Here is a 22897-nt window from a genome sequence, read left to right as displayed (position 1 = left end):
TTTAAAGGGGGGGGGGACGCCTGTTTATTTGCTCCAACCAAGCAGGAACACGCAGCCTAATTTGGAAACGCCTCGTTTGCATTCTATTTATTACAACATATCAGCAAAAGTTTGCTTAAACAACGCATGTGTGAGAAGAAGCAACGGTAGGAAGAGAGGTAAAGAGACAGACAATCTGCTGACCTTAAGGAAAGTACTTGAATCCTTATACACCTCCTCATAAGGGTTGCTTTCATCTGGCTGCTGCACCTCCACTTCATCCTAACGTGCACACACACACACACACACACACACACAATGAAGTCGTCTTTATTTCAAAGCTTTATTATTGTGTTTTGCGAGAAAATTTGGATTTTCTATCTCCATTGAAATGAAAAACACAAACCTCCCTTCTATATATATTAGGGGTGTCACGATACCCTCAGTTGACGGTACGATACGATACACGATATTGGGTTCACGATAACGGTACGATATTTATTAGTTTTTTACAAAACTTGAATAATGAAAATATATGACTGGAAAAATCTTATTTTAAATATTTCTTATTTGAATAAATATTTCTTATTTGAAATACACAAAATGCAAAACAAATGCTGTTGTTGGAAATTGTTATAATAATTAGATGTTTATTGCATGGTAGGCCTAAAAGAAAAATAAACTATACAATCTATATTAAATAACTTATGCAGGCAACGAGCTGTGTATTGTGTAGGCTACTATCTTCATATGTAATTGTCATCCTCTTAAAGGACGGCTTTACCGTGGGGAATATGAATATATATTAAATCTCACGCCCCTAAGGTTTTCGAATCCGTTGGAATTTTTGAAATTGGTGCTTCCCTGCCTGACCTATCAACCATCTCTCACATATTTTTCGGGCCAGCCGACGCGTTACGCGTCATCTGGCCCGAGTCCGCCTTGCGGAAGTCGAGCGCCTATGAACTACAAGTGTTGTGAGCCATGGTCCCGCCTCTAGAGGTCCTCCACGCCCCTTCAGAGGTCTCGAAGAAAAGCAAAAGGCAGCCATCTTGTTCAACCGCCTAGCCTATGGTAGCTAGGTTAGCTTTCCATAGCTCCTTGCAAAGAGACCATATCTCTGGAACGGAAGCACGGACAGACACGGGACTGGCGGCATTGGAAAGCTCGTCAAATTTTACATCTAGTAGTAGGTGCGTTGAAGTAACGAAATCAACGCTGAGCAATGTACCCGATTTTACACATTTTTACATGAATTAGTCACAACATCAAACTCCTACAAAAATGCCTTAAAATGCATGACATTTTTTTTATGAAGACATCTCCGGACATATATACTACCGTTTAACACATTCACTGCCAGCCGTTTTTTTTCACTGTAGGTAGGTTCTGCCAGAGGGTTTCCTTGAGGATTCTGGCTCATCTTTCAAGACCCGAGGATTCTTTTCTGCTAAGATTTTGTGAACACACAATATCTCAAAAGAACTAATAGAATGTGTGCTTTCTCTGTCTAAAAGAGTTAGTTTGTAGAGTTAGCAGTCATGTAAGCATTAGCAGTTGAATACAGCATGGTTTCAGCGTCAGAAAAATTATTCAGAGATAAACGGCTTTTTGTGAAATTCGATAGAACAGTCACTTCAACCATTCATCCCTGGCATCAGTAAGACGTCAGACATCCAAACAATAGTTCTGAACAGCAACCTCCTCCATAACAGCAGGAAACCCCCCTCCGCTTCCAACTCCTCCCTCCGTGTGTGTCCTCTTGGCCGCAGCGGCCGTGCCACAAGCTCGTTGCTGCTGCTGTAACCTCGCGTCACCAGTCTCATTGCTTTGCTGCTGCTGTGCCTGTCTGCGCGGCCGCTCTTTGAGGAAGTCTGGATGGACTCGCTCGCTTCTTGGAGTTTTGGCTGAGAGCTTTGATGAAGCTTTTGCGATTCTGGTCATATTTATGCTGCGTGTTTCAAAGTGTGTCCCACCCGCAATCCACTATGCAAATCTGCAATCCCGCACCGCCAGCAATCAGCGCGAAAACGAAAGCGCCTTCGCCAATCCACCTTCATGAGAATGGCTTCAGTCACACTGCTTTTTGCTTGCCTTCCTCTAGTCAGGAAAGCACTGTCGCCACTTAGTGGGTCGGTGGAATGGGTTGTACACGTTGTACACGTCCAATACCTATATAAGAGATGTAAAAGGGCTAGATGCACATCCCACCGTCAAAAAAACAAAATCGACAAAATGGATCCTGTTTGACGTAAAAACACGTCATTGTCAGTGAACGTGTTAAATTTGGTGCAATTTGGAGACAATTTTTTTTTTGATGTTTTGTAATTTTTTCTTCTTCTACTAAATCTTTTTATGTCGAAGCCTTCTTCTTCTTCGACTTTTATGGCGGTTGGCAAGCATATATGTGCATTACCGCCACCTACTGGAGTTTGATATCAGCCAAATGCCTGAGGGGTGGGCCTGGAAACGAAGGCCACGCGAGCCCAGTGCATTGTGGGAAATGTAGTATTTCGGGTGCCCGCACCCGCCCCTCCCCTCCACCACCCCCCCCCCCCCGCCACACAGAGTGCATTTCTGGTGATATCTCTGGCGGGAAACAACCAATTTCAAAAATTTCAACGGATTCGAAAACCTTAGGGGCGTGAGATTGAATATATATTCATATTCCCCACGGTAAAGCCGGCCTTTAAGGAGGATGATTCCTCTTCAATTAATTCTCTGACTGCACTGTATGTTGAGCGTTGCGGAGCGTTAATTGACGATTGAAACGTAGTATCAAGTTAACGTTACTCGTACAATTAGACATGGTAATCGTAACGTACAATTTGAAATTGTTTCGGGAGTACAGAGCTGCATCCCCTAATGACAGATAGCCTATTATGCGCACATTAGACACATTCAGAGCGAGATTAATTTGTAGGCTATACTATTAACTGCTTACCCGACATGTTGTGCCCGTGGAAACAATGGCACAAACTAGTTAATTTCAGACTACTGTAGGTCTAGTCTTTAGAGATGAGGGGAGACATCTCGTCTGCCACTTGGACCGGCAGGGTCTCCCTGTCAGAGTGTCCGTCTGCGCCTCTGACAGTGCAGGCGGCAGACACACAGCCAGTGCGCTGCTGTCATCCACTGAAACACGCGGTCCGCATTGGGATAACCGCACGGGGAAATGTGAATTGTGTTGCGCAAACTTCGCCAGCAATGCATTAGTCTATAAATAGCGCATTTAATCTTGTCGGTTATTTAATGAGCGTCGGTTTAGTCCCCATTTCAAGCAAAGTAATGAAAAAGATAGAGAGAGAATACAGATCAGTGCCGGCCCGTCAGTGCAGCATGTTCAGAGGTTCTTTTTCTCTGGATATATTTTTTCATCTCCACGATATCGTCACGTTTTGTATCGCGCAATTTCGTGGGACTTTAGTGGGACGAAATATCGTGACATCCCTAATATATATATATATAAATAAAGTCTGATCAGTGATTGATCCTTTTCATTAATAGCAGAGTGAATTTCTCAGGGGCCGTCTGAACAATACTACAACAATCATGCACTTCAACCATTTCCTTCCAGTTTATTAATGTAAAGGATTGGACATGGTTTGATATTTAGATCATTTTGAAATGGCCAATAACATTACAGGTTCAAGGGAATCAGAACTGGCCTTGGAATGGCTAACAATCCCTCAAAGCACCTTTCAATTGACATACAGTGGGATGGAGTATTCTTCCACCCGTGGAGATTCACAGTGTGCACCTATAGAGAGCCAAAGTGAAACGTCACTTCCTGCTTTCTCCCTGTACCAGCGCTGCGAAAAATATGAATGGGGGTGGACGGAGAATAAGGTTACTTTTTTGATCCCGTTTGAATTGTGCCACGGGGTGCCAATGCTAATTTTGTCAATTTAAAACAAAATTTTGCATGTCAAGAAGGTCACAGCTTGTCGTCAAAGTGAAACGTAGGGGTTAGTTTCGTATAAAAACTACATAGCTCGTGGAAGCTCGTGGCATGTCGCCGGTCTTCAGCTTTGCCGGTAGAGAAAGTGACGTCACTTAGGCGACAGTGTATGTAGTCTTTCTGATTTATAACTTCTAGTGCAACAGTTTGGCGACAAACTGCGACTTTATTGACATGCAAAGTTATGTTTTAAATTGACAAAATTAGCGTTGGCACCCCGTGGCACAATTCAAACGGGATCAAAAAAGTCACCTTATTCTCCGTCCACCGCCATTCATATTTTTCGCAGCGCTGGTACAGGGAGAAAGCAGGAAGTGACGTTTCACTTTGGCTCTCTATTGTGCACGCACGCACACACCTTTGGTACACACACACACACACACACACACACACATATATATACACATCATGCTCACCTTTGGTTCTTCCACATCTTCCTCTGTGTCCTCTCCCTCTGTCTGAGCCTTCCGTTTGGAAGATGGAACTGAAGTGTCAAATGAAGCTCTGCAAAACACAAATACTTTACATTTCCCAGCTTCAGTGTGGCTTTCCTTCACAGTTCACACACTGACACAGCTATTCTTTGGCACAGAGTAGACTATGTGGACATTTAAATGGTTTACGTTAAAATGTTCCATGTTTGCAGAAATTGCTCACCTGCATGTTTCTCTATTGTCCTCGATCTCCTTCAGCTCGTCTTTACTCTTTAGGACTGCACCGATACTGTCTGCGCTTTCTGCTCCCAACTGTAGATGAGAGGTTGAGCAGGTTATATTTTGCACATCACGTCAGTGTGTGTAGGATATGCTGTAAGTTCTCATGTTTTCATATTCTGCCATTTTCTATTTCATTAGAACGAATCAATGCCATGCAACGGCATTCGTGCAAATACACACACACACACACACACACACACACACTGGATATATCCCGGCTATCTCAGTAACGTTACTGCTGTTACGCGGTACATCCTGTTTTAACACGGAAAATTCATATTCATATTTTGTTGCCATTCAATATAGCCACTTATTACAGACTGTATTGTTGTGGTGTAGTTAGCGTTATTTTAGCCTCAACTTGTTATTCACGTGTATTTATCCGAGTCCAGTCCGAGGGCGACCAATCATTGGAGTAATAAGTTTATAGGCTACCACACCGTGCAAGACTCTGTCCACCAAAATATGTGTATTATCATTATGTACTATAGAGAAAATGCCTGTTGATAAATAATTCGTTATCTACACCGTGCAACGCACAGTACGTTATGCATAAAGGCCTACATATCAACACTAACTTTGACCGTTATAGATATTTAGCTGTTGTTTAAATTGGGGGGAAAGGACAAGGGGTTCAATGGCAATTGACCTGTTGTGCTAAAAGCTGGCGCCTGAGCTTCTGCCGCTCGCGGATCTCTTGCAGTCGACTGTTCATTTCTGACCTCGTACTGGTTTTTAACGTTAATTACAGTGAACTGCGGTGTGTCCTTTGTCGCTGCTGCATCAAAAACATCAACGCACGTGATATAAAAGTGATTTAAAAGCTACTCAACAATCGGCTAGCAGCAGCTAGCGTGAATGGAGTAAAGTTAGACGCCGCTTGATGATGTCACCGCCGGACAGGACGGACGCTGCTATTTTACGCCATCGACATTCCTCATTGTAGACACTAGAGGGCGCTATTTAACCTGTAATACCGATGTGTTGAACACAGTAAACACAGTACACACACTGGTGACATGAGAACATGCTTGATGATTATATCTTGTTTGTGAATAGCCAAACGACTTTATCAGTTTCCATAATGTCTAACCACATACAACTGTGCATGCAGAACACAGAGTGGAATGTTTTATTCTGACAATCCCTATTTAATCGGCCAAAGTGTGTGCGTGGAAACAATACAAATAAACGGTTATTTTCAAACAAATCTATCATACCTAAACTATTAATGCCTATCTGTCAGAAAAAGAAACAAGCATATGTGTTTGCATATTTTCCAGTTAAAAGTGCATGAGTCACAGCTGTCATGCCCTCTTCCAGGTTCCCCATGGGGCCTAGGGAGTGCAATTCCCCATTGATTTTTCCATTGACGTTCCATAAAAATAAAAAGACTTTCACTTGGACAAACCCATAAATACCATTATAACAAACATTCACTATTGTGTGTCGCCTATAAGCCTACTAATGTGAAATGGTGTGAAAAACAGTATAAATCAGTCATCAGTAACATGGGTACTTCTAAATGCAAATAGGTTTTTTTCTGGATTTTATTAATTGTATTTAATTGTACATTCTACTGACCTTCCATAGTATTACAGAAAGTGTATTACAGTAATAATAATAATACATCAGTGGTTCTCACATTGGGGTCCGAGGACCCCCAGGGGTCCTTGAGGGGGTTCCAGCAAAAAGGGTGATCATTTATCTTCACTATAATTCCATCAAGAATGTATGACTATTTTGGTCATGGGTTTCCTACACTTTCTGTAATAAAAGTTCTAAAAGCAAAAATCTTAACAGATGGGAGTCCATGGTCTCATTTGTATCAGTTTAGGGGTCCTTGATGTGAAAAGTTTGTTTGAGAACCACTGATCATAAGATCAGCGATAAAACATACAATAAAAAACAAAACGCCAGCAATGAAACATCAGTACAATATGCAATTAAACATGCATGAATTTCAACACATTCACTCCGATTATCTGGATATTGTTCTTACTTACACTTGTAGTTTTTTTTGCTCAGACAATTGTTGCAATCTCAAACATCTGTTTTACATGTCACTAAAATCAGTTTTAAATACTGCAATAATCAGCAGCTTGTTTAAGCCATAGCGGCAACAATCTGGGAATCCATCGGTTTAAAAAAATACATATACTGTACATGCTTTTAAACCTCTGGGGGTAAGCTTGTTTCAATACCTGAATAACGGGAACCGGAACTCAACTCACCCAGCCGCTTTATGCTAATAACCAACCCAAATTCTCTCATGTCACTCCCCTCTTCCAGGACCTTCACTGGCTTCCCATCTCAGCACGCATCAAATTCAAGACACTGGTACTGGCCTACAGGGCAGTACACCAGACAGCTCCTCTGTACCTACAATCTATGGTCAGGTTCCAAACCTCTCTCCGCTCCTCCACCAGTGCGGGACACCTCGCCGCTCCTTCGCTACGGGGGCTCAAAAGTCGCTCATCCCGATCGCGACTCTTCTCGTCCCTGGCACCGCAATGGTGGAATGAGCCCTATGGTCAGGATGGCCGCTTCACTGCCAATCCTTCGGCAAAAACTTAAAACACACCTTTTCAGGCTTCACCTGTCCCCTTCTTGAACTAACATCTTTCTCCCAAAAAAAAAAACTTTACCACTATTTCTTCAGAAGTTGTAGATGTCATAGACTGTGTTGCATAGTTGATTGCTCTATCGCTGACAAAAATGTGTTAATGTAAGTCGCTTTGCAGAAAAGTGTCTGCCAAATGACGTAATGTAACGTAATGTAATGTAATTTTACCTATTGTTAGGAGAGCTATAATCCGGATTGTGTTTGACCATGCCAACAGATTTTCATGCAAATCAAAAATCTGTCTTGAGAGATTGATAGAGAAAATTTACATCACATTAGCCTTTATTTGGACAATCAATTATAGCGGAAATTACGAGAAACCACAATACACAGTGGTTAATCTGCAGCGCTGGGTGACCATCGTTGATGACTCGCTCCCTCAGGCCTCAAAGAGGCGATCTTGTAAAGTTCACTTGAGTTTTCCAGAGAATTAGAAAGACACTTGTCATGGCAGCGGGGACTCCCCGCCGACTAATGAAACGCAACATAATTGATATGAGTCCTTGGCTTAGCCAGGTGGGAAGCCCCAGTGTGGCCTGCCCCTGAACCCTCCTCTGTCTCCATGGAAGTTTGGTCTGTTTCTTTTGCGGCCCCTGTCTCCGCCGCCCCTCCCTGCAATTGGCCCACCGCGTGCCCCACCGCGTGCCCCACCGCGTGCCCCACCGCGTGCCCCACCGCGTGCCCCTCTGGGCGCTTTGCCGCCCCGCTGTGACTTGGGCTGCTTGGCAGGGGGATCTTTGGGCCGCAGCTTATCTATTTCCTCGGTGGTGCCGGTCAGGTGGGAGTTGCGGATGCCAAAGTGGGAGGCGTAGGCCTCTGGGTTGAAGTTACTCTTTGTCAGCGTGGGCCCCACCGTCAGCCAGCCTGGAAAGAGGTGAAAACCAACAACAACAAAAAGTGAGAGAAAGGCTGTTGAGAAAGATCAGGAATTCAGTATTCAGGTACCCTTGCACAAAGGTTAAATAATGGTGCCACTAAATAAAAGTCCATTGCAGTAAACTGAGTATGAGAAATATCAAGATCACTTTTATACCCCCCCCCCCTGATTAAAGGAACATCAAAGTGACATAAACCAACGTCTTCATAGATTCACCTGGTCAATCCATCTTTCAAGGAAAGATTAGAAGGATATCCTGATATTTTGCCCACTCAAAGTTTTTTGCACTAATAGAGTATTCCTGTTGGTCCACCTGACCTGGTCTGATGGTGGAGTCTCGTCCAAACAGGTGCAGCCTCCTGCGGCCCAGGCAGAAATGCTCGATGATGTGGAAGATCTCAACAGGTTTCTCCACATTGCCCATCTCTGGCTCTTCAGTGATGATCAAGTCAATGTCCACATTGCCGTGGATGAAATCGCCGTCTGTACTCCTACACACTGTTCCTTTAATTCCCATCAGGCAGTGTTCCTGGTAGGAAGGTGTTTTGGACATGAAGGAATGAGAACAGAGAGGGAGAAGAAATAATATTTAGACTGTTCAGCATATCTTTGCAGCAAAAAAAAAATCACATGTAGAAACTTTTTCCATTTATAAGATATTAGGTTCCTAATTGGGGACTTGAAAACTCCAGACTCGGGCGTCCGGGTAGTGTAGCGGTAGATTCCCTGCCTACCAACACAAGGGTCGCAGGTTCGCGCCCCCGTGTTACCTCCAGCTTGGTCGGGCGTCCATACAGGCACGATTGGCTGTGTCTGTAGGTGGGAGGCCAGATTAGGGGTATGTGTCCTGGTCGCTGCACTAGCGCCTCCTCTGGTCGGTCGGGTTGCCTCTGTAGGGGGCGGAAGGGAGCTGGTGGGAATAGCGTTATCCCTCCCATGTGCTACGTCATGCTGGTGAAGCTCCCTGCTGTCAGGTGAAAAGAAGCAGCTGGTAACTGCCCTGCGCATGTGTCGGAGGAAGGATGGTGCTAGTCTACGGCTCTCCCCAGATCGGCAGAAGGTGGAGCAACGACCGGGGCAGAAAAATCGGAGAAAAAATAATCCAGACTCAAGTGTTCATCCCCTTAATCTCAAGTGAACAGTAGAAATTGGTGCAATGCCCTACCCACTGGCAATAATGAAAACACTGTTTGTTTGTGCGTTTGCATGTGTGTGTGTATTGTACCTTGGTCCTCTGGAATACTGCTTTTGGGTCCAATGCTTTGGTCTTGCCGGGGTTATTCTTGTTTGTCTTGATCCAACAGATATCCTCACACCGCCTAAAGCCCCACTTCCTCAAACACTGAAATTGGTGTAATTAGGGTTGCGTGTTAAATTTCATGGTGGATTTCTCAGTTAGGCAAAAATGCAAAATATTCAAATAAGAGGCGGTGTGACAATTCTGTATCGATATCAGTTGCATTTTTCCAATTTGATATCAATAACTGCTAGAAATGTCAACTACACGAGCTGCTGTTAACACCTTTCACACTGGCTTCTTCTCTGCTCGATCTCTCCACATTCCTGACCTATATACAGTACATCCTCCTCGTCATTGCCGTCTTAAGTGAAGGAGGCAAAGGCTAGATTAGAAATGTGTTTAATTAGCATTGTCGAATTGAGGTAAAGTGCACAACTCCTTATATGAAAAACAGACCGGGTGCCTGGATAATGGATAACAATGAAAAAGGAGAGCCGGCACTCACGGTAGGCTAATTGAAAAACAGCCTTTTATTGGGCAGTGAAAAAATTGGACGTTTCGGCGTAAAGCCTTTGTCAACAAACAACAAAAATTTGTTGTTTGTTGACAAAGGCTTTACGCCGAAACGTCAAACGTCAAAAAAAAGCCTACCGTGAGTGCCGGTTATCCTTTTAGCATTGTCAGCATGAGTTAAATTCAGACTAAAAGTCCAGACACACACTTCTAATATAGGCTAGGGCTGCACGATATGCCATACTGTGATTGTACTGGCAGATATGCGATACGATTTCAGTGGGAATGGCCATTTTTCGATTTCTTTTTCACACAAAAATACAAGTAAAAGGTGATGTGATTTTTTCCCCTGAGGTCTGTACCAAACAAGCATGTTCCCTTTACGTCTGGAGAACATGATTCTTAGGCCGGCACATCTCTGTAGGACCACAATGCTTAATTTAATGCTGTGTTGTTGTGGCACATTTTTCCTTTATTAAATAATTGCAGTGCTCCTGCGATTTCGGATATTGCACTTAGTAGGGATGGGCATTTCTAGCAAAAACACTATTCGAAATTCGCTGGCCAAATTCGAATTTAATTCGAAATTCGAAAATAAAAATAAAAATGTAATTTTTTTTTTTTTTTTTTTTGTGAGTGAAATGTTGCATTGTCTCCCCTGATTCTAAGTCTACGGCTTTATTAATAATATAAAAAGCTTCTGCTGTGGATTTTTAGCTCAAACAAGCATTGCACCACTGAAGTAAAGAACATGTTACATGACATTGACATTTTCGAAAATAAAAAACAGTTTTGACAATCATGAGTGGTTCATTAAATATTTAGTAGGCTCAGGTCTGAGTGCCAAAGGGGTGCCAAAGTCACCCCCTCTCCCTCTTCATGGGATTTCATCCGCCATTAATTTTTCCATAAACCTTGCTTAAAATGCTTATAAAAATTGTTTTACTTGCTCAAACCAAGCGATTTGACTATACTTAGAATCAGGGGAGACAATGCAACATTTCACTCAAATTTTTTTTTTTTTTTTTTTTTTTTCGAATTTCGAATTTCAATAATAAAAGTCGACCTTGATAATAACAACGATTATTCGAAAATTCGATGCCCATCCCTAGCACTTAGTCATATTGCGATTTCGATTCGATTGATTGTGCAGCCCTAATATAGGCCTATAGAATGATGGCAACTCCATTTTTACAAATGAATCACAAAACCTACCATGGGCTCATCATGTGACTGTTGGCTGTCATCTGTGAGAGAACTGCTCCCCAGACTGCCCGTCTCTTCCTGTGCTTTAAATCAAGCGCCCTGTCTGTCTTGTGGGTGCTGGCATTTTGCATTGTTTAGGCTGACGACATTCAGTCTGAATTTCACCGGGCTTGATTTCTACACACTTTAGGGTGTAAATCACGTTGTGTGTGACTGACAATGAAGGGCTGCGGCACAGCAGAGTTGCAGCTTCTTCATTGCAGATGATGACCCCCCCCTCCCCACCACCACCACCACCATGTTGTTGTCATCGTTGGTAAGCCAGATTTTTCTTGGACCTACCAGGACAAAAGCAGGACCTTGTTCACAGACAGTGGAGTTTACATAGAGACACTGCAGGGCGCGTCATCATTCAGAAAACACGCCCAAAACGGGCCCGGGGGGGGAACAAAAACTCCCCGCCCCAATCCTGGCGCTCTCCTATGTCACGTGTTGCACACAAAGATCATATATACGGAAGACGAACACGAAAAGTTATTTAGCCTATAGTTCAGTCCAGTTCTCTCCAAAAACAACAGACGCCACCAGCGCTGAAACGCCAGGTGCGTTCATTAAAAGAGGAGCACGTCTAGCGCGTCCTGACATAGAGAATGAATTGCAGAAAGACGCTGGCAGCTCCAAAAATGCTTTTGGTCTGTATGTCCCCATAGGCAGTATGGAATGATGACGCTGACTGGCAGGTGTCGAAACTGCGTATCCAAAACGCTTTGCAGATTTGAGGCCGAGCTTGAGCGTGGAAGAGGCTGGGGGATGAACAGAGGTATTTTTCATTACCCGCATGTCAGAAGCACTTCAGAAGGCAGGTGGTAACACCCCCCGGCTTATTGGAATAACATTACACTGAGCAGTTGTCTCACTCAGCTGCCTGATACACAGCGAGCCAGCTAGGTTCTGATACACACCGAGCCAGCTAACAACAACTGCCCCCAGCTTGACAGTCTGATGAAGCCGGTAAGGGATTTCAGCTACATTTGGGACATATCAGAGGTTCAATTTGCCTCTATAATTATGTTTGCTTTTAACTGAGTGAGGGACATATTTTACCATTCTGCCCAGGTCCAGACCTTCCCCAGAGCCACACCAGAGGAAGACAAAGGAACGCAGGGCCGATATCTGCTCAATCTGCAGCTTCAGGATCTGCAGTTGCAGAGGAGGAAGAGAAGGGTGAATGAGCGTGATAATAACATAAGCACAATTCTTCCAAAGTGAATAATATGAATATATAATATACCGTAAATTTCTGACTATAAGCCGCGGCTTTTTCCCCGTTTTTTGGCCCTGCGGCTTATATAACGGTGCGGCTTATCTATGGATTTTATCAGCTAACGGCCGCTCGGGGACCTCCAAAATCTATGGATGTTGGTATGAGGCAGAACGAGAGCAAGACAGACATTACGAGAGCGAGACCCTGATTGGATGATGTTGCAAAAAATGTGCCTCGCGACCTGATTGGAGCACTGTGCCACTACGCTCTCTCAGCCACTACAGTAAAACACCCTCCCTCCTCCCTCGCTCCGGGGGGAAAATGGCAGCGATTGAGCCTGAAAGACAGTCTGAATGAAATTGAATGTAACATTCCCAATTCTATGTATTACATTCTAAAAAACTAACGGCAACATTTTGGAAGGCTAAGCCACACAACTAGCTCGTTGTAATCTAACATCATGCTTCAAAAGATGGAGAACTGGCTGTGTTACGACGATGGCGGCGAGAAGAAGAAGGAAAGAAGGAAATCGAGCAGCAGCACGTAACCTTGGCATCAGGGTGTTGACACAGAGAGCAGACGGCCGAGGTGTGTCCACCGTTCAGATCTGACTGAAGGCCAAAACAGTCGCCACCGAAATGAAAATTGAACATTTTAGAGGTGGACCATCCTGGTGTTTCAGATTTATGAGACGAAAGGGACTGTCCGTCAGGGCGCGGACGACTGTGTGTCAGCAACTCCCTCCCGACTACCAGGAGAAAATTACAAACTTCGGCGAATTCACACAAAGAAAGATCAAGGAATATTCCATCGGACCGGAGCAGATCATAAATATGGATGAAGTGCCTTTGACGTTCGACCTGCCTCTCACTAGGACTGTTAACAAGAAAGGTGAATCGTCCATCACGTTGAGAACCACAGGTCACGAGAGAACGAATTTCACTTGTGTTCTTGGCTGCACAGCATCTGGAGTAAAGCTCCCGCCGATGGTGATTTTTAAGCGTCTCACAATGCCAAAAGAAAAGATCCCCAGCGGGATATGCTTGTTTTGTTGAAATGTTACTAAATGGGAGCTTCCCCAAACAGCCATCTCTTTCCCGACAATCCCCTCTGTGCACGAACCTTACATATGGTAATTAAACATCAAAACACCCGCGGCTTATAGTCCGGTGCGGCTTATATATGTAACAAACAGGCAATTTTGCTGCTGCGGCTTATACTCAGGTGCGCCTTATAGTGCGGAAATTACGGTACTCAAAACAATTAAATTATCCCTTTCCCTCATTTGCAACTAGGGATGCACGATATATCGGCAATCATATCGGTATCGGCCGATGTTAGTCATTTTTTAACATATCGTATCGGCCCGATGTTGCAATGTTAATATCGGTTATCATTATCAGCCAAATTCTTCACATTGAGATGAAATAATGCAGTAAAGCTATGATTTACGGGCTTTTACAAATGTTTTTGAAATAAAGAAACGCAGTACTTTTTCAAATTCACAGTGTTTACATGCGTTTTTCAGTATGTACAAAATTTGATTATCATAGAAATGTGTTTTTATACAGATCATATCGGCGTCGGTAAATATCGGTTATCGGCCATAACAGCAATGTTAATATCGGTTATCGGTATCGGCCAAAAATTTCATATCGGTGCATCCCTATTTGCAACACATACTAGCATTCACTGCCAACTGCGACTGTGCGTTACGTACATCGTCCCAATTCCAGAAGCGTTCAGTGTGGCTGATGCCTGATTCTCTGTAGTACTCCTCTAGTGGAGGCTCAAGCAGAATCACGTCAAACTTGCACTTCAAATCCTGCAGGTCAAAGTGCTCTGGGTCCGCCTGGAGGTACCTACACATGCACATACACACACATACAGATGTTGTCTCCTCAAAACAACCAAGACCTTACATGAAAGGGCCTGTGTCATCTCAATTCAACTTGAATTGAGGAAGTGACTTGAATCAAGTCACTTGAATCAAGTCACTTCCTCTGGGCCTAATCACAATGAAAATCAGCCAAATATTTGTCCCTGATAGGAAGGGGAACCTACATGGGAGGGGTGTTGGTGGTGGAGATGAGTTCATCCTTCAGTCTGATCAGCTTTCTGAGTTTAGGAACTTCCTCAAAGCGCTTGGCCAGACCTGAACCCCACGTGGAGGTTAGAACCATAGACACAGACGTACACACAGTTCAGTATGCATAGTGGGTTCAATTACAGTTTTGATCAAACAAAAACAGTGAATGAAGTAAATAGCAAAAAAACTGGACAAATCTCATTCTCACCACCATCTCTGATGAAGCTTTGTGGTCTGTGTCCTGTATCCACAAAGTGCTGGCAGTAGTCGTTGTGGGGGTTTCGGCTCTGGGTGCCCTAAAAAAATGAAAGTAAAACAAGTGTGTGACAGTGAATCTGAGACGACCATAGAAACAGTGAAGAAGAGGAAAATATTAAAATAGGGGGGAAAAGACGAAGAGGGAAGTAGAAAGGCAGGTGAGAAAAAGATTTAAAGGATGGCTTTACCGGTAATCAACCCACTTTGTAGCATTAATAATCTGGGTAATATAAGCACATGGGCAGTGTTTACCTTCTCTCTCTATTTTCCTCACAGAGATCTCCCATTTCCTCCTCTGGCAAAGTGCTCCGTTGTGACGCGTTTTACGTCACAACGCGTCACAACGGAGCAGCGGAAGTTCTGCTGGAGAGGCGGAATCTGCTCCGAGGACGGCTGTTATTGTTTTTATTTTTTAAGTTTGCGTACATCCACAGAGAAAATTGCATGGAGAGCTTTAACAAGCCTTAATGACTTGCAGCTGGTGGGGGCGGAGTTTCTGCAGGCAGCAGCGGGAGCATTTTTCTCCCATGAGGTAAACCGAGAGAGAAGGCAAAACACTGCCCATGTGCTTATATTACCGAGATTATGATACAATGTGGGTTGATTACCGGTAAAGCCATCCTTTGAATTAAGCACGAGAGAGTAAATAATGGGTATGAATAGGTGGGTGTGTAGAATTTTATACAAATGATGATGTCAAATGAGAAACTTTGAATGTTAACAGCAAACACCAACCCAAGTCATTATCTGATCTAGCTACTTTCCATGTTAAAATGTCTGGTTTGTTTGATTCAACCAAGCAGAAAAACACGCCTAAATTGGAAACACTTGTTTTGTGGGTCTTCCACTAATCAGGTCGCTGGTTAGATTTTGGCAAATTTTGGAGGCGCAACGGTGCGCCTTGCACCAATTCACATCCCTGCAAGTTTCTGCGGCTCGGCCAACCAACCAAGTGACTTATAGAGCTGCTGGTCCCACAGCTAAGAAGAGACACAGAGTGACTTATAGAGCTGCTGGTCCCAGCTAAGACCAACAGAGTGACTTATAGAGCTGCTGGTCCCAGCTAAGAAGAGATAGAGGTTATACAGACAGAACATTTGCTGACCTTAAGGAAAATACTTGAATCGTACCACCATCCTTCATCTGGCTGCTGCACGTCGTCCACTTCATCCTAACACACACAGGTGCACACACACACACACACCGAACTTGCCTTTAATTCAAATATGAATTATTAGTGATTTGCAATACATTGAAAAGAAAACAACACTCATCTCTCCAACTAATGAGTATTTACTGTTATATGCTGCAGAATGACATGCAACAGAAAAAAAGAGAACATTTTTCGAGATTTCTTTCACGCCAAGCCCCCGCCCCCCACCCGCCATTTTCAGAAAATGCTTCAAAAGTCATAAAAGTGGTCCTCGTTTGTGAAGATTATCCTGCTGAACACAAACTTTGCCGTTTCATAAACTTGGTAACACTACAGACCTTATTTCATACATTTAACCGAAATCCCCATACAAAAATCACACTGCCTTTTCCCCCTACGAACCAGCATGGCAGGGATTTGGTTGTTGTATGATTCACTAATAATCTGTTCATTCTTTTTTTCCCCATTCACTGAAATAGAATGATTCCAATGTGCAAGCTGTTCTTTTCTTAACGTATGCCCAATCTGCATTTTTATTTGTTTATATATTTATCTTCAATTTGCATTTTATATTATCCACAGCGATCATTATTATGTGGGGTCTCCAAGTTATGATGCAAAGTAATCATTATAGAGACCCTACAGTAAGATAGGGGCTCTAAGACCCAGCAGACACCTAGCCTGGGCGGTGAGGCAGAGAAAGTTGACATTACCGTTATGTAATTTCCCTAATGGGCGCGCTTTTGATGGTTCCCTCACCGGAATGGGTTTGGAGGCCTCGGAGTCGAGGACTCTCTTGTCGGTCTCTTTCCTCACAAGTGAGATGTAATCCTGGATCAGCTGCGAGGTCCTGCCTGGTCCCGGGGACTGTTTGGTTGGGACTTTGCGTAGGGGGGGTGCAGAGCTCAGCGTTGAACTGTAAGAGGAGCTGACACTGCTAACAGAACTCTGCTCACAGGAAGAACCCAAGGCACCGCATTTCACAAATCCAGTTTTTTCCGGCCGTGGGTCTTGGCTGTGTCTCCTCCTACTAGCATAAGTGTCCATCGTCACCATGCTGCCACTTCCACCACTGCTAGCTCTGATGCTACTGCTATTCCCACCAATCTCAACCCTATACCCTCCAGTATATTTACCACTATGTCCATGTCCATAGTCAATCACTTTACTCTGCTGGCGATTGGCAGGTGCCAATTCTTCCTGTCGTATCACCGGCTCTCCAGAAGTCCCCAAATGGTCCGATCTACTCACGCCTCTGCTGTACTGATGCTGGTCGTCCATTTTTGCCTCACTTGCAGTTGCAGACCTCGTGGCCTTCTGGATGCAGATTTGATGTAGGATGAATGGCAAATTGGCAGGGGTGATCTGGTCCTCGGGGTAGGAGAGGAGGGGTTCCAGGTCTTCCTTGTTGAGTCCAAAGTCCAAAAGGATTTTAGAGGCAGACTCCGGCGTGTATTTGGGTCGGCTGCACTCTTCCTGTCGTATCACCGGCTCTCCAGAAGTCCCCAAATGGTCCGATCTACTCACGCCTCTGCTGTACTGATGCTGGTCGTCCATTTTTGCCTCACTTGCAGTTGCAGACCTCGTGGCCTTCTGGATGCAGATTTGATGTAGGATGAATGGCAAATTGGCAGGGGTGATCTGGTCCTCGGGGTAGGAGAGGAGGGGTTCCAGGTCTTCCTTGTTGAGTCCAAAGTCCAAAAGGATTTTAGAGGCAGACTCCGGCGTGTATTTGGGTCGGCTGCACTCGGCAGCAGACGCAGGAGGGTTCGACACTGAATAATCTCCTAATCCTCTGGACGCCATGTGTTGAGCAGAGGACGAATAGGACGAAGAATAAAATTGAGAAGAGACATCGGCAGTGGGCCTCTGGTAGCTCGACGACCAGTCCACTGAGCTACTATCACCTTGCTTGTCTGAGCGTGCGACCGAATGCCCAAGGGAAGCGGAGGGTGAAGACACAAGATAGCCTGCGCTCATCATCACCGCACCCGAGGACAGCACCTCGTCCCTCGGATGGTTAGTTAGGCAAGGGACCGGGTCTGTGGTTTGCAGCTCTCTCTGGTGCATCGTTTGGCTTCGTTTGCCTTCTCTGGCTCTGCTGATCTGCATGTCGATGGTGTTCTCTGTATCAGTGTTGCGCGTGGACCTACTCTGTCCAGGCCCATAGCTCATTGACGGGGGCTGCATTGCAGAGAGCATTCCCCCAGAGCTGGTGTGAGTCCAAGAGGAAGCTCCGGAAGAGCTGAGGCTAGACCCAGGGACCTGGCGAGGAGATACCCACAAAGGGCCCATCCCTGCCTGGGTACCTGAGAGTCCATACTGCCCCTGGGTGGGTCTTTGGGTTCCCGAGGCATAGGGGTCATACATGGGATGGGACATGATGTTTACAACCTTAGGGGGGTATATAGTCTGCGTGTATCGGGAGTTGGCCAAAAGCAATCGTGTTGCTCATCTGCGACGGGGCTAACTGCAAAGAGGAAGCCCGCTGAGCAATCAGGAGCAAGCTCCCTGCAAGTCCACCAATCAGGGGGCTCCTTAGGGGCCCAGGGGCAGGAGATGAGGCAGAAAACTCCAATAGCAACACAAAGCTGAAAAAGTTAGCAGAAAACAAAAGAACGGTTATTGAATGAAGGAGAAAGAAGGATAAAATCAACTCAGTTAAAGCAGCTACAAGGAACTTTCATTTTGTATTGATTTTAGTGGCCCTGTGGACAAAAGCAGTAGTGTTCTCCCAGAACGAAAATTGCATTTCATGAACACCAAGGGCCCTATCTTGGTACAGGCAATATCCCCTATTTGCGCTTGCAGTCTGCCTTGCGCATGTGCCCAGGTGTTATGCCGAGTTTTGCACCCCCGCCCGGCAGCAGCTAAACCCATCCCCACCTCACGGGAGCATATTGTAATGATTTATACAGAAATGTAAGTGTTTAAAAGTGATATAATTGTCTGGATAGACGTGACCTCCCTGTCTTCTAAATTAAAACAGCCCCGAAATATGTTGGGGATGCAATTCTCGGCGGGAATACGGAAACGTTCACGGGCACGTGCCGCAGGCGCAAATTAGCCCCGTGCCAGATCATCTACGCTCCCAAAATGCCAGCGCAAACGGGATTTGGGCGGTCTCAAGTACCAGAATTATTCGCAGGTGTGGCCAGGCAATGCCTGGGCGTTACATCAATAAAACCAGTCGGATTCCCGTCTCGCAATCGCTTTTTGCGCTAGGCATGCAATTCTCACTCACTCGTGCCGAGGACAGAGAGAGATGGAGAGAGCTTGTTAGATCGTCTGTGGTGCCAACAACCCTCTGGGTTATGGGATAGGTGAAGGTGAATAGCCTATGTCCATTGTCCAACAAGTTTTCTCAATTCATTTTCCTCGTTGCGATGCGGTAAAAGTTTCTCAGTGAGTTATAGTTGATTGCCTGACTGAATTATCTGCTAATAATACCCAATTTTAGCAGCAGAATTTGATGTCCTGGCGTGGCAAGGCTGTGCATAATGACATATCCAAAAGGAATTTTACTTTGCACTGCGCAGCACAGAGATGATGGTGCGCTCAAGCGCAGCGAGGTATTTAGCGTGTAAGAAGTGCTTTTAAAAGCTCTTGGCGCAAAGTAATTGCGCGCTGCTGACGATAGGATAATGCCATCTACCCCCACATTTTTGCGCTGAAAGGCCTGGTTTGGCATGTGGCACGCCTATGCCCAGTACAATTAGAACAGGCCTGCGCTTGTGCACGGCCCCCAATTTTCATTGCGCACGGCGTTAAACGAGCGGGAGATAGGGCCCCGCCCCCAAGTCTCCTCCCGCTGTGACCAGCAGGTCGGCCGAACTGCGACAGCCCGGCCAGAGCTTCTTTGAGTCAGCGAGCCTCCCCCTGTTGTTTTATTTACTACATAAGGTGACGTTATTGGTTAATTCTCTAGCCGAAATAGCATTATAGAAATCGCCAATCTACTCGCTGATGGTATCATTTGTTATAGGTAAGATGTAAGGCATCAGTATACAATGTAGACTGTTGGTTTCGTAACCAGTTAAATGTTCCTTCGAGCTGCTTTAATTTTGCTATATTATTCATTACAGCGGCTAATTAATTACCTGCTCCACTGTGCATTTAAATCAGAATCAGAATCAGAATCAGAAAGACTTTAATGATCCCCGGGGGGAAATATTAAAGAGATATTAATATTAAAGATATTAAACATAATATTATACAATAGTTCTGCATGCTCAAGCACTCATAGTTCTCTCCTCTTTTTTTTATATTTTTTATCCCAGTTTTATCCCCCATTAGTGCTAATTTTTTATTTATTTATCCTGGTTGCTGCTCCACCCTCTGACGATCTGGGGAGAACTGGCTCCATGCTCCTCCGATACATGGGCAGTTAGCCAGCCACTTCTTTTCACCTGACAGGGGAAGCTTCACCGGTAGGGCATAGCACGTGGGAGGTTCACGCTATTCCAACGAGTTCCCCTCCCTCCGAACAGGCACCCCTAACGACCAGAGGAGGCACCACTTCAGCGACCAGGATATTGCATGTTTTGGTGTGGGGTTCCTTTCTATATGAGGGGCACGGGGAGAACATGCAAACTCCATACAGAAAGCCCTTTTTGACGACCCCACCCGGGTGGTGGGCACCCGAGGACATGCGGACGGACACGCACTCCTTCAGTGCTCACAGCGTCCCAGGTGGGAATCGAACCCAGGACCTTCTAGCTGTGAGGCGACAGCGCTTACCACTGCGCCACCGTGCCCCCCAGTTCTCTCCTCTTTTAACGACTTTCTCACTAATCCCACAGCTGTTTACACACTTTACAGATCTGCAGCCTGTTGCACCAGCTGAACGTAAGTTCTGTCTTAAGTTAGGGTGTAAAGTCCACACTAACTGCTACGTTCAAACTAGTTAGTTTGACACTAAAGTTGTGTCTTTGTTGAGTTGCACCACGGAGACGTAAGATACATCTTAACTAGTAGTCCTTAAAGCAGCTACGAGCAACTTTTTCTATTGTTATTAAACAGTATAAATTTAATATCAATGCATCACATCTTACCTCTAATAGTCGACGATACCAACGCAGAGTAGTCTCGCTTGAACCCCGAGTGAATCGGCCAGTGTTAGTGTGTCTGTAGCCAGGGCAGATCAGGAATTGAAATGAAACGGTTTGCAGCAGCCACTTCGGCCATAACCACAAAATAACTTCCAAAAAACCTGTTAGAATATAACGAGAGATGTTCCCGCGAGTATGCGTGGCGTTCACATTGTTTATGTTATGTTGCTAGGCAGCGCAAACGGCGTAAAAAGGCAGCTGCGTTTCACTTCCTGGTTTCACTTCCGCGTTTCACTTCCGGGTTACCCGGTCCGGTCGCTCTAGAGAGCCCCCTGTTGGCGCGAGTTTAGACAGACTATAGACTTAATAATCACCTAAGGGAGCAATCTCAGATACACACGGCTTTGGTCTCGTCGACTATTAGAGGTAAGATGTGATGCATTGATATTAAATTTATACTGTTTAATAACAATCGAAAAAGTTGCTCGTAGCTGCTTTAAACGTCACACTAGCCAAAATAGTGTCGCAGAAAATGACGTGTACAGTATCTGTGACCAATCAGTGAAAAGCACGGTGGAAACGGTGTTTATTTACGGTTGTTTAAGTAAGTGGAGTGAAAACAGGACATGTTGCGCACCGCAAATTAGTGCTTTTATATTTCATCAACACTAACCAAATGAGAACGTTATTGAGTAACGTTCGTTTAGGTTCATATTACTGTTAACGTTTATCTGTGAGCTCTATCAGTATTGTAGGCTAATTTAGCACCATCCTGCCTGCTAAATTGTTGCGGTTATTTTAATTTGTATGCAGTGCTGCAGCTTGTGGGAAACAAAAGCGTGAGTCATCAATATCAAAGGGTGTAATTATTGATCACGGAGAGCGCGTTACCGACGCAAAACAACGATGCGCCACGGTGCCAAGTTGCAATCCGTGCCAATGCTTATTTTACGGAGGACTTTACACCTAGTAAGACGTAGGTGTAAAATTTAAGTTCTAACTTATGCCTACGTTGTAACTATTTCACTTGGTGCAACCCAAATATTTTTAGTAGTGCGTAAACTCGGACTTAGTGAGACTTTACGTTCAAACTAGCTTACGTTTCAACTTACGCACAGCTGGTGCAACCCACTGCTGAGATCTTGCTAGCCTAGTTACGTTAGTGTATTTAGCCTAGTAGTGAATTTAACCAGGAGTAGGCTACAGACTCATTGAGATTAAAAATCTCTTTTACAAAAGTGACCTGGCCAAGACAGGCAGCAGCACAATTACACAGTTGCAGACATAGAACAATAAAAAAAGAAAAGAAAAATTACAGAATCATAATGATAAATTACCATTATGATATCATTGATAATCATCAACATTCAAAACATCTACAGCCAGATACACTTGCTTCCAAGACCCAAGTTATTTTGAAGCACTTGAAGCATAATGGCAAACAGACACGGTTTCCAGCATTAATGGATTAATAGATTAATAACACGTTTTGTTTCATACCTTTTGTTATTTTCATGTATTTTGCTTGCTTGGTCAATACCGTCTGCTGCTCAAACGTGTTTCCGTGTTTCCGACTGCTAGTAGACGCCGCTTGATGATGTCATCGAACTGGAGGCAGCGCTCGGTGTTCATTGTGGACACTAGAGGCGCTAGTTGTCGAATGGAGATGGAGACATGTACGCACGCACGCACGCACGCGCACACACACACACACACGCACACGCACACGCACACGCACACACACACACACACACACAGTAGGGAGGTGAGCGTTACTGAAGAAAGACTGATGAATAATGTAGTGTGCTTTGAGATCCGTTGCCTGCAGCCTATCCCTCTCACAGTCGCCATCATTGGTGTATTAATCATTCATTCATTTGGTTAGGCAAATTCCGCTGCTAGACTCTCTGGCCCACTGATTATTAATGCCCATAACTCCGGCTCTGAACATTCACCCTCATAAA

General features: G+C 44.6%; 2 protein-coding genes across 3 annotated transcripts in view; both read right to left on the bottom strand.

Annotated features, from left to right (window-relative positions):
• LOC310774416 (N(6)-adenosine-methyltransferase non-catalytic subunit METTL14) overlaps positions 1 to 5504 on the bottom strand; it is a 12337-nt gene extending 6833 nt beyond the window's left edge. The window contains exons 1-4 of the mRNA XM_083634487.1: positions 5306 to 5504; positions 4598 to 4686; positions 4357 to 4444; positions 184 to 261 (exon numbers count right to left, since the gene is read on the bottom strand). Of these exons, the coding sequence (XP_083490613.1) occupies positions 184 to 261; positions 4357 to 4444; positions 4598 to 4686; positions 5306 to 5371 (321 nt within the window). The 5' untranslated portion in view covers positions 5372 to 5504. The remainder of the gene's footprint in view (positions 1 to 183; positions 262 to 4356; positions 4445 to 4597; positions 4687 to 5305) is intronic.
• A 1922-nt stretch (positions 5505 to 7426) lies between these two features.
• Positions 7427 to 22498, bottom strand: LOC310775302 (uncharacterized protein). Of its 2 annotated transcripts, none has more exons than XM_083635443.1 (10): positions 22434 to 22498; positions 16642 to 18473; positions 15835 to 15900; positions 14680 to 14767; positions 14447 to 14537; positions 14103 to 14244; positions 12223 to 12315; positions 9385 to 9501; positions 8478 to 8688; positions 7427 to 8146 (listed from the first exon to the last, which is right to left on the bottom strand). In XM_083635443.1, the coding sequence occupies exons 2-10, from the start codon at positions 18262 to 18264 to the stop codon at positions 7791 to 7793; spliced, it is 2787 nt and encodes a 928-aa protein (XP_083491569.1). In that variant the 5' UTR covers positions 18265 to 18473; positions 22434 to 22498; the 3' UTR covers positions 7427 to 7790. The 2 variants fall into 2 exon arrangements, with proteins under 2 accessions (XP_083491569.1, XP_083491570.1); XM_083635444.1 differs by having other exon boundaries at positions 14683 to 14767.
• Positions 22499 to 22897: the final 399 nt, after the last annotated feature.

This window comes from Poromitra crassiceps (genome assembly GCF_964638095.1).
Source record: "Poromitra crassiceps genome assembly, chromosome: 4".
Lineage (NCBI taxonomy): Eukaryota > Metazoa > Chordata > Actinopteri > Beryciformes > Melamphaidae > Poromitra > Poromitra crassiceps.
Note: the sequence above shows the minus strand (reverse complement) of the source record. Positions and strands in the feature narration are given on the sequence as shown.

Bases quoted from the DNA above. Each gene is read 5' to 3' on its own strand.
- LOC310775302 (XM_083635443.1), bottom strand. From the start codon at position 18,264: ATGTCCCATCCCATGTATGACCCCTATGCCTCGGGAACCCAAAGACCC. The intron at 12,316-14,102 runs GTACGTAACGCA...CTGCAACTGCAG, and splicing joins GCTTCTGGAATTGGGACGAT to ATCCTGAAGCTGCAGATTGA. The intron at 8,147-8,477 runs GTCAGGTGGACC...ACCTCTTTCCAG, and splicing joins AGACTCCACCATCAGACCAG to GCTGGCTGACGGTGGGGCCC.